This window comes from Pseudophryne corroboree, chromosome 1 (assembly GCF_028390025.1).
Source record: "Pseudophryne corroboree isolate aPseCor3 chromosome 1, aPseCor3.hap2, whole genome shotgun sequence".
NCBI classification, from domain to species: Eukaryota; Metazoa; Chordata; class Amphibia; order Anura; family Myobatrachidae; genus Pseudophryne; species Pseudophryne corroboree.
In genome coordinates, this window is record NC_086444.1 from 120,243,100 (window position 1) to 120,255,309 (window position 12,210).

The 12,210-nt window shown below is 43.4% G+C and overlaps 1 protein-coding gene and 1 long non-coding RNA gene across 2 annotated transcripts in view; one reads left to right on the plus strand and one right to left on the minus strand.

Annotated features, from left to right (window-relative positions):
• LOC134979992 (uncharacterized) overlaps positions 1–3,619 on the plus strand; it is a 35,984-nt gene extending 32,365 nt beyond the window's left edge. Inside the window, exon 3 of the long non-coding RNA XR_010190357.1 lies at positions 3,302–3,619. This is a non-coding gene — a long non-coding RNA (uncharacterized LOC134979992). The remainder of the gene's footprint in view (positions 1–3,301) is intronic.
• ANKRD55 (ankyrin repeat domain 55) overlaps positions 1–11,981 on the minus strand; it is a 315,713-nt gene extending 303,732 nt beyond the window's left edge. The window contains exon 1 of the mRNA XM_063947702.1: positions 11,559–11,981. Within this exon, the coding sequence (XP_063803772.1) occupies positions 11,559–11,598 (40 nt within the window). The 5' untranslated portion in view covers positions 11,599–11,981. The remainder of the gene's footprint in view (positions 1–11,558) is intronic.
• Between the last annotated feature and the right edge of the window lie 229 nt (positions 11,982–12,210).

A 12,210-nucleotide genomic window follows, 5' to 3' on the forward strand; every position in this document is an offset into this window, starting at 1 on the left:
TCAAGAGCAAATATATTGTTAATATCTCCCACAATCAACTATAACATTGCAGCATACAACAGTCCCCATATGTTGCAATATAACAGGCTCCCAAAATCAAAAGCAGATTGTTGCCAAAAGTGGGAGATGTCTGCGATACATCCGTTTTCTGACATTGTTAAATATATGCTGTATTTAAATAAAGCAGTTTTTGCATTATATATGGGACAGAATGGCTTTATAAATAGGCCCTATCTTCAACTACCCTATGGAATTCTTTAACTCTAATGCCTTCCGGAATGGCTCATGACAAAGTTACGCTGAAGATTATGTTGCTGCGGAAACACAACACCTCACAACTCTGTAACTGAATCTGACTGCCAGTACCAGCCCCCGTATAATATAGGCCAATATACTGACAGGCTGTGCCAAAGGGCTTCATACCACAGATACTCATGCAGAGTGAATATTCCTTCAAGCAGCTTCAATTCCTTATCAAGCTGGGTTTTATCATGGTTTGTCCTTATCCACATCTGTTTCTTTTATCTCTCTTCCCTCCTTTGTTTAAATGAGGCTCTATGTATTTTATTTTAGCAAACATTAATTAGAAGAAAAAATTGAGCTTTACTATAATTGATAGTTCGCCACTAAAGGAAAATCCTTATGAGAATTCCCAGCTACATACATGGGAAATGACACAAACGTCTGCATTGCAGTCTATGGTGCTGCAGTGCAGATGGTCAGACATGAAATAATTCTATTGTCATCCTTAAGGATAAGGGCATAAGAAGTCACGTTTCATCACCGTTCTTTATAGCAGCTTTTTGCATTTGCTTCCCATGGTCTGGGTTTACACAAATGAAAGTAAAAGAGAGGGGAATGACAAGCGTAAAACCAGAGTATACTGCCACCTCTGCTCTTAGTGGCTCCGCAATGACTTGGCCCGCACACCCCTGCATACCGCCCAACCATTCTGATTCATACTTGCCTACTTTTGAACAAGCATTTCAGGGAGATGTGAAAGTATCACCTATCAGTGCGGACATGTACTGCTACATCTGAGAGGCGTGTCATAAAAATTACTTACATCCAAATGTAAATCAGCCCCAAAGTTAGTAAGTCTACTTGTTGCAGAAAAGACTCTTATATTTTGCAGAATTTGTTCGTGTATTGTGCTTTACAAGAGGTTCCATATACTGTAAGTGGCCACGAGAAATCTTATTTAAAATGCATGTAGCCATAGGGATCATTGTGCCTTATCACCAATGCAGGAAAATGGCACTGATGTTCCCATTTGAATGTATGTATCTCTGATTTATCCCCACAGAATGGGAGGAGAGGTGCCCCCCTTCAGAGCAGGAGCCCGGCGGCAGATGACTCCGTTGCCTCCCAGAGTTCTGCCTCTGGATGTACAATGGGGTTAAGGTGCCATCAGGGAGATTGATGGACTATTCAGGGAAATTGCTTCTATTTCAGGGAGTCTCCTGCAGAATGAGGGAGCGTAGGCAAGTATGTTCTGATTTCAGTTAGAAAGTCCCTATTCCTGGCCACAGCCCAGTGTTACCATTGGACTGCATTGCCCTGATTGTCAGGCAGTATTTCCGTTTACTGCAGGCCTGCATGGTAATTGGGTGCAGAGTGCACAGATAAAATGTTATAGTAAGGGACTGGTTTGCATGCCCCTCTATAAAGCAGACATGCCTCCTCGGTGATGTGGCCAGGCCCCCTGCCCTCATACAATCACATCCAATGGTGGGAGACTTGCCCTAGGTCAGTGGTTTCCAAACTCAGCCCCCAAGGCACCCTAACAGTTCGGGCTTTAAGCATATCCATGGTAGAATACAGATGGTTAAATCAAATTGTGAATTACTGATTAAGTCATCTGTGCCCAATCATGGATATCCTTAAAACCTGGACTGATAGGGTACCTAGAGGCCCAAGTTGGGAACCTCTACTCCATGTCATGAGGGAGACATGTGAGACAGCAACAAGGCTATAATGCATCAGATGGGGCTATGTGCACGTAAACTAGATGGGAAAACTCAGGCAATGTGAGGTCATGTCAACATAGTACTTCATATACTAGGTATACATTGCACATTAACCATATATAAAAAGTATGTCCTATCATTTCTGCTGACATTAATACGTTAATAACCGCGTGCTGCACTAGTGCAGTCCCCTCATTTTGCCATTACACTGTTAACATAAAATAGTGAATTGGATGCAAACCAGCATATGTAGGAATAGTTTCAAATAATTCCAAAAATTCAATATAAGCCTAGTTTGCTAATCTTTAATAAGACTCAAGTTAAAATTAAAATGATACAGGACTTATTAAATCTAAAAAGTTCCTATTTTGACTTTTACTACTTGAAAAAATACCTTTTTGTCTTTATAAATTGGAACCTCCTTGTACTTGTTCTCACTGACAGCAGGGGAGATGAGGAAGCAATTTAGGACCCGATTCAGACCTCTACGTATAATACGGCAGACAAGAGTATTAAACAAACCTCTCAGTCATTATGGCCAATGATTCAACAAGATAAGGAACTGAAAATGTGGAAACACACTAGCATCATGTCATGTTACAAAAGAGGTCGTAATACCCGGGATTGGCTAGTACGTACAGACATATCTAAAAGAACCGCCTATAATGTACAAAAAAGACCAAATGGTTGTTACAGATGTGTGGGATGTACAACCTGCAGTTTTATGATCGCTTCTAAATACATTATGCATCCACATAATGGACAGAAATTTCTAATTCATCATCCTCTCACATGCCTCAGTACCTACGTTATCTATGCTATAAAATGTCCCTGCGGCCTGTATTACATAGGCAAGACTATTAGAAGATTCAGAGAGAGAATTGCCCAGCACCGCTCCGCAATTAGGGCCGCTATTTCAGGAAAGGATAATGACCAACCGGTAGCAAGACACTTTGCCCAAGAAAAACACAATTTATCAACGCTGAGATATGTGATCATTGATCACGTTCCGGACGATCTCCGTGGTGGAGATAGAGGGAAATGACTGTTGTGTCTTGAAGCACAGTGGATATTTAAACTGGACACTGTCAAACCTGGTAGGCCTTAATGAACATTTAACATTCAGCTCTTTCCTTTAAATCATTATACCACTTAGTCCTATATGTCATTTGATTGGTAGTTGATAATATGAAACTTAATATCTATAGATTTGGTAATCAGCAATATTACATGTTTTTTCTAATATGGTTTCATACTAGGGATTCCGGATTGTGCTGCAACTATATGTTTTTTATAACACTTATATGTAGTTTGTTTTTCATTTTCTATAGTGCATCCCACTTCCTATGTATTCTGGTTGCCATGCCAACGCCCCGAGAAGCAGCAGACAACACTTTCCGGAAAGGTATGCGGTGACGATACCGAGGATTTTGACTAGGGGAGTGGATCTCCGGCCCCCGTCTACATCATTTCCTGGTGTTTGGTTGCTAAGCTACATGCCGCCGGTGAGTGGAAGGATGCGGCGTGACGTCACTGAAACGCTTGCGGAGACGTTCGCCGGAAGTGACGTACACCGGAAGTGCGGGCGGCCCAGGATCAGGAACGGGAGACGCACGTGTGGAGATGATCTATTGGAGGGTATTTAGGTAAGAACACTGTGAATGTCTTGTTGTATGTTTGTCGCTTGAAAAAGGAGTAAAATCCGAAACGTTGCATTGCCATCCGTGGTGTCTGCTTCTTCATTTATACAAGACCGCTGAGTGCCTCTCATCTCGTTCCCTACATCTTCTCTGGAGCTGAGCACCTGCGGCAGTTGACTTCAGGAAAGTGGAGTGCCAGTCTTTTGCCTGTATATATATATATGGTATGCTCTTCGGCAGCCAGTGACCTGCTCCGTTCTTTACCTGAACCCTCTGGCACTCTTTCTTCATTTGATCCCACAAATGAAGATGAAGTATCATCACTCTTCTCATCCTGCTTCTCTACTACCTCTCCTCTTGATCCTTTACCCTCACAAATAAGTAAAGCTCTGTCTCTGGTGCTCATCCCAACCTTAACTAACATCTGTAATCTCTCTCTCTCTACTGGTATTTTTCCTTCACTCTTCAAGCATGCAGTGATTACTCCCATTTAAAAAAAACAAAATTCTGACCCTAATGCTCTCTCAAACTACCGCCCTACCTCTCAGCTCCCTTGTCTCTCTAAGCTACTTGAGAGACTTGCCAACACTCGACTCACACACTTTCTTAACTCATACACTTTGTTGGACCCACTTCAGTCAGGCTTCCGTTCCCAACATTCCACAGAGACAGCACTGACTAAAGTGGTTAATGATTTGGTCACTACAAAGTCTAAAGGCCACTACTCACTACTTATTCTTCTAGATCTATCTGCTGCATTTGACACTGTAGACCACTCTCTTCTCATACAGACACTACAATCCCTAGGTCTTAAAGACACAGCCCTTTCTTGGTTCCTATCGTACCTATCTAATCGCTCCTTCAGTGTTCGCTTCTCTGAATCTACCTCCTCTTCGCTACCTCTTTCAGTTGGAGTACCGCAAGGCTCAGTCTTGGGTCCTCTGCTTTTCTCTATCTATACCTCATCTCTTGGTAAACTAATCAGCTCTTTTGGTTTTCAGTATCATCTGTACGCAGATGATACTCAAATCTACCTATCCTCCCCTGACTTGTCCCTATCTGTACTGGACCGTGTCACTGAATGCCTTTCTGCCATCTCATCCTGGATGACATCTCGCCACCTCAAACTTAATATTTCAAAGATAGAGTTAATTATATTTCCACCGGCCAATAGTAGGTACCATCCTGATATCTCTATCACTGTTGAAAACTCGACTATCTATCCTACCCCACAAGCTCGCTGCCTAGGTGTCATCCTTGACTCTGATCTGTCCTTTGTTCTCCACATTCAATCTGTCTCAAGATCATGTTACATGCATCTAAAAAACATATCCAAAATACGACCATACCTTACACAAGACACTGCTAAAACTCTAATCCACGCTCTCATTATCTCCCGCATTGATTATTGCAATAGTCTCCTAACTGGTCTTCCCAAAACGAGACTCTCACCACTACAATCCATTCTGAATGCAGCGGCGAGGCTTATCTTCCTCGCTAGACGTTCATCGTCTGCAGATCCACTCTGTCAGTCCCTCCATTGGTTACCTGTACTCTACCGCATTCAATATAAAATACTTTTACTCACACACAAGGCCATTAACCAAACTACACCAACGTACATCACTTGGCTTATCACAAAATATCTCCCAACCCGACCTCTTCGCTCTTCACAAGACCTGCGTCTCTCATCCACACTCATTACTCGCTCCCACTCACGACTGCAGGACTTTCATCGGGCTGCACCCACTCTGTGGAATGCCCTACCACGCACAATAAGACTCTCCTCTAGTCTCCAAACCTTCAAGCGTTCCCTCAAAACTCACCTCTTTAGGCAAGCGTATCAAATTCCTGAACCACCCACATAACTTTCATAAACCTTCCTATCAAATTACATCCACTCTGCACAGTCCACACATATCCTCACATGTCTTCTCATTCTATGCAATAGATAGCACCTTTCCTTGTGTACATATGCCTATTTCCCTATAGATTGTAAGCTTGCGAGCAGGGCCCTCCTACCTCTATGACTGTTATCACCCAGTTTGTTATTGATATTTCAAATTGTAAAGCGCAACGGAATTTGCTGCGCTATATAAGAAACTGTTAATAAATAAATAGTAAATAATAGTATGTCAGATAATTACTGTAGTTTAGGACAGAGTTTCCAAAACTCTTCAGAACAGTTCAGGTTTTAAGGCTATCCATGCTGGATTCCAGATGGTTAGATCAAATTGACAAAGTTTTAAGATATTCTTAAAACATGGACTGTAATGGTGAAACTCTGCTTTAGGCATGTTATGGCCAATACTAAGTTGAACGTTAATGTAAGCCTGCTTGCAGGGAATTTCTTGTTCATTAGTGGTTCCCAAACTCGGTCCTCAAGGTACACTAATACCCCTTTCACACTGCCAATGCCGGATCCCTCCAGGGAATTGGAAACCGGTCCATCCCGGGTGGGATCCGGCATTGGCCGTTGCTGCAGGCTTCTCCGACCCGGCAATATGCCGGGCGGGTTGCCATAGTAGCAGGGGGAGGAGGCGGGGGCAGAGGTGGAGGCAGCGCTGGGAGATGAGATCATCTCTGCACTGTCTCTCCCTGCTGTAGAAAACGAGTCCCGGGACGCATTGACCCGGGAGCCCGTTTACGCAGCCACTGACCCGGTATTCAACCCAGGTATAACACTGCTTTATTCCCGGGTTGAATTGCCAGGTCAGGCGACCCGCGATTTCGGCTATGCCCCTTTCACACTGCACGCCGACCCGTGTCGACCCGGGTTATTTGTGCGGTGTGAAAGGGGTATAACAGTCTAGGTTCTCAGGATATCCATGCTTGAGCACAGGTGGATTAATTCAAGGCCATCTTAATGTATAGGCACACTGGGCAGCTGCTCAAGGCCCCGCAATTTTACTTTTTTTTTTTTAATTATTGTTTCCCATGAATGGGTGGGTAGTGGCCCCACTGCATTGCTTCGCCCAGGGCCTACTATGCTGTTATGACGGCCCTCAATTAATTAGTATTTCAGTCGATTTGATTTGCCCATCTGTGCTGAAGCATGGATATCATTAAAACCTGGACTGTTAGGCTGGTTTCACATGATCACGACTTGATGGTGGACCCGCTGTTGTGCCGACAGAGAGGCCAATTTAGGTAAGTATACACACTTACTGATCAGCTGCTCCATGTGACGGTCAGTACCATTGCTGTACCTGATCAGAAAATGGTAGTACGCAATTACAGGCAATGCAGACGCGTTTCGACTGCATCCACATTTGCGACTGAAGAGTGACTGGATTGCAATGCGCTGTTCTCGCATAAGGAAAATTCTGCGACGGCCATACAGAGCTGTACATATATAATAATATGCCTGTGGCTGTGTCTTTTGCACTTAGTATTGCGTTAGTGCGAGTTCCAGCTGCACTCTCACATGTGGTCGCATCTTGCGTACAACTCAGCACATGCCTAAATACTGCATATCATTATTTCCATGCATGCAGTATATGCCCCATTTACTTGCAAGGCTGCATCAGGCCCTTTATGTTTTGTTTAATGTATTTCATGTATTATTAGAATCACGGATCATGTTGGCTATTCAGAATGTATAAGAATGACAAAACTGGACTGATGGTTTTGTACATAAGCTATCCCATGGACATTTAAGTGTTAACTCTTAATTCCTCTGACCAGCATTTCTCGGAATGACGTTTTGATAAGCAGGTGGAACTAGAAAGACTCCCGCTGAGTGAGGCCTTGTCTGGAAGTCCTGTCTCACACATTTATGTTGTTAGAACTGGGTCCCCACTGTGCTTTACAGATCTCAGAGCCACAGACGAGTGCTATAGGTTTTTTAACCATAGTATTCAATAGACTGCAACTAGACATTGAAGGAAAAATCATACTGAATGTTCTATGATACTTGCAGTTCTATACCTTGCCTCGATGCTAGGCGTCTTAATTGTTTTATGTCATAGCAGAGGTTCCCAAATGCGGTCCTCAAGGCACCCTAACTGTCCAGGTTTTAAGGATAACCAAGCTTGGGCACATGTGACGTAATTGGTACATCAATCAATTTGATATAACTCTCTGTGCTCAGCCATGGATATCCTTAAAACATGGACCGTTAGAGTGTCTTGAGGACCGTGTTTGGGAACCTCTGTGTCATAGGAACTATCCTATGATGCCTTCTGGTTTAAATGCCTAGCAGTGCTGGGTCTTCAATTCTGATTCCAACCCTGTCTGTTACATGTATGGGGAATCAGTATGAAATACCTACCTACGGTCAAAATCCAGACAAAGGCAAAATCCCGACAAGGTCAAAATACCAACATTTAAAATACCGACAAGGTCAAAATACCGACATTTAAAATGTCGACTGGTCAAAAAGTTCACAAGAGTTTTTCACTGTTTTTTAGTGTGTATGTCAACATAGGTCAACATGGACACCATATAAGTGGCCCCAAGCATGGCTCGCACGCTTCGGGGCACGGTGGCTCGCTGCGCTCGGCACACTATTATATTCCCCCTCCAGGTCCATTGGGATGGTAAAGTATGAACAAGTTGGTTGCAATGAAAAAATCATGAAAACTCATGTCGACTTTTTGACCTGTCAACATTTTAAATGTCGGTATTATGACCTTGTCTGTATTTTTAATGTCGGGATTTTGACCTTGTTGGGATTTTGACTGTCGGTCAATGGATGTTGATATTTTGGGGGAGATTCAAATGTTTGAAAAGTCAGTTGGGAGTCTGTTTTTTCCTATCTAATAGACAGGAAAAACCAGACACCCAACCGACTTTTCAAACATTTGAATCTCCTCCTTTGACTGTCAGGATTTTGATTGTAGGTAAATTGACTAAATCCCATGTGGGGAGTGTTATGTCCAGCGAGTGTCTGCTATGTTATTTGGCTTCTGACATAAGTGTGTACATGTTTGTTATCTCAATCTCAGACCTCTGGCTATACATGTCACTGCTTGGGAAGATCAGACCGGACACCATTACAGAAGTGGGACATTGTTGAATATGTATCTGCTTTTACTTTGTATTTTAACTGGTAAATGTGACAGGGATCCGGTCAGGATCTTGGCCGTCAAAATACTGACGCCAGATTCCTGACTCCACTCGGAATGCCGACACCAGCATCCCGAATAGGGTCATAAGCCTGGCTCCGGAATCCCGACTGCCGGGATACCAAACGAGCGTGTGCTGGGCAGCAGGACAGGTAAACTGCGGTGGGTAAGGTTTAGGCTGCGGGGATGGGGGGGTTAGACTGCAGGAAGGGGGGGTTAGGTTAAGGCTGCAGGGATAGGGGGTTAGGTATAGGCTGCAGGGTTGGTAAGTTAGATTTAGGCACCACCGGAGAGGGTTAGGCTGCAGGAGGGGGATGGTTAGGTTTAGGCTGCTACAAGGGAGGGATAGTGTTAGGGGGCCATTGGGGAAAGGTTAAGTACAGTATATCTATGTCAAGATTCTCAAGATCGGGATGCTGCAGTCAGTATTCTGGCCACCGGCATTTCAGTCCCAACACGTGACATATTATTCATTAATAACACTGTCCAGTCATATGAACAGTCTCTGGACTGTAACTAGGGGCTTGCCCAGAGTCTCAGTGGTAGGGCTGTCACTGCCTTGTGGCACTGCATTTAATGGTCTGGGTACTAAGCTCCATCTCATTTACAATGGCCCCTCCCCTTCTTCATCACATCAAGATGCCACATGTGTGGGTTGGCCCAGGGCACATTGTCACCCTACTATGGTCTTGAACTAGGGATGGCTATCGGTGGGCTGTTCATTGATAAAGCCATTGATGATAAACACTGATGGCACATAAACATCTATGGTGAACCATTAATGGTTTGCACCAACACTGGAAGGTGCTGACCAGGCAATGGGTCACTCAAAACCGGGGACAGGGATAAGCGGGCCTCTGGGACAGGGCTAAGTGCTGATGTTTGGTTCCACTCAGTCATTGATGGCAGAAAACCATTGGCTCTCTTCCATCGATGGCAAAACTATTTACCATCGGTAGTTAACCATCGATGTTTGGCAATTATTGATGGTCGATGGCCATCCCTATACTGAACAATCTTCAGAATGGGTTGGGTACAGGATATCGGTAGTCAGAATACCGATCCTGGCATCCCGAATGCCATAATCCGGACAGGGCCATTCAACTAAAACTAACCCTAACTCTTCCCACAGCCTAACCATAACCCTCCCTTCTCGCATCCTAATTCTAGCCTTCCCCATCCCTTTGGGCCTAACCCTAACTTTCCCCTCCCCTGCATCCTAACCCTCCACCCTGCAGCCTAACCCCACCCATCCCCGGCATACTTACGTTCGGGATTCTGGCTGGCGGGATTCCGGCGTCGGCATTCAGACAGGTGTGGGGATTCCGGCCCCGGTCTCCAGACCACCGGCATACTGTATGTCGAGATTCCAACTACATTCCTTAAGTATATACCTTAGTAAAGTACCGTATTGTGTATAAATTGTGTTTTATAACTTTACCATTTGCTAATAGCATAGTGAAGCTAATCACCCAGAGTAAAGCAGGCATATATAATACTCCTTTCCTGGCATTAACCTGACGCATATACTGTATCACTGTTCTCTCCTGGCATACAAGGCACATATATGCTACGCTCGCAGAGCCAGGCACACTTTGAAAAGCATCTAGCTCTGCAAACTGTACAACATGCATCTCTCACTCAGAACATATGACACCTGCGTATTTGAGGCTAAATACATCCAGCTCTACATCATCCCTCCTGTATATAAGCATATTTAGGTGGTACGCCCCCAACTTCCTAATTTGTGGACATTCACAAATTATTTCTCATTGAAAATTTTCAATGACTACCTCCTAGGTACACAGCCCCCATAGAACCCTCTGCACTTTTATTTAGGTACATATCTATATGTAACAAACCACGTGAGCCTTCTGCTGATTAGTCTCAAGTCTACAAATGAAATCCAAACAATTGAAACTTTGATGGGGAACCCCATCCATTCACTGGCGCAATAGAGTGCAGCCGCTTGCAGCATTTCTGTTTCTGTTGAATCCTTGCACTGCAAAAGGCAGCTTCACTCCATCTGGATTTCCATAGCAACCTAAACATGCAAAATTGGTTCCCCTAGTGTTTATTCTGCCAGAAGCTACTCTAAGCACACAGTATATTTCCTACAATAAGGTACGGGGAGGCCCGTCGTTGATATAAACTCAGACACTTTGCTGGTCCAATGCTGCAACATATCCAAATTGTTTTGCTAATATCCATCATTTTAGTGAAGCGCTGAAGCAGCACAGGCCAGAGCAGCATGCACACAACGGCAGGTCACTTGTGTTGTCACTGCTGAGTAACACCGTTCCCCTTTCCTGTGTCTAATTCACGGGGGTCAGACACGATTCGTCACTGGGCAAATTGTCATGTGGATGCGAGGAGAATTAACACCAGATTAGGGACAATTGTAGGAGAGATTTGAGTGCATAGTGCACAAATTATGCCATGAGGGATATAAAAGCATAGCGCTGTCTAAAAGCATAGCGCTGTCTAAATGTAAACGGTATAAATAAAGTAACAAGATAAAAATACAGAGCATAGGCTGGTGTTATGAATGTAATAAATATTGTGTTTTAAGTATCTGATTAAAACTATTCATCAGATTCGTCATTCAGAAAAGCAAAATATGGATATGACAAGACATTAGTGGCTACAAAAATAAAGGTAAATAATTGTTATCATTCAATAAATGTGTGTTAAATATGTATTTAAAAAAACCCTGCGTGAATTCCTGTCGTACTTTCCGTACCAGGCGACATCACTTTACGTGCTCAACTCATGGGGTTATTATTAAACATATATCATGATTAGGAAGCAGGCAAGCGATTGCTGAATTAAAGCACAAATGCAGCAGAAATTGTAAAAGCACTTAATGGTTGACTTACCTTTATGTTGATCAAACACAGACGAGTTGCTGAAATCCATGTTTTCCTGTCTATATGGGGAAAGACGGAGTAAATGTCATCAGCCAGGTTTCCAGGAAGGATCCAGTGTTTTACGGTAATAAATACATGTGATTATAGCATAGTCTTTCTATGTGACGGTACAGAATAATCTTTACGGATGCTGATGGGTGCCTGGGATAAATAACATCATCATGTTATTCCCATCTAGTTCAGATGCATTTGAAATGAAATTCACTCATTGCTAGTTAATAGCAGACCTTATTTGTGGATGTGTATGGTGTTCTGGTGGGTGAATCATATCTTTTGTTATAGCTGGTACAGAGGCAATGCAGCTCTTCAGCATAAGAAGCAGGAATGTTGCTATAAGCAAATAGACATCTCAATGGGTGAATGATTGCTGAAGCCACAGAGGTTCGCACTGAGCATGTGCAGGATTTCTGTGCTGCACTGGTTGTAATGTACACACAGCACTCACTACAGACAGCACACACATTTACGGTAAGAATTGGAGAAGGGAACAAAAGACAAAGCTGATTTATGAAAGAACATAAAGCCACAATCTGTGCATAACTGTACACAGCATAATCCTTTCTACAGTACTGTGCATATGAGCTTATTATCTACTGTTGGG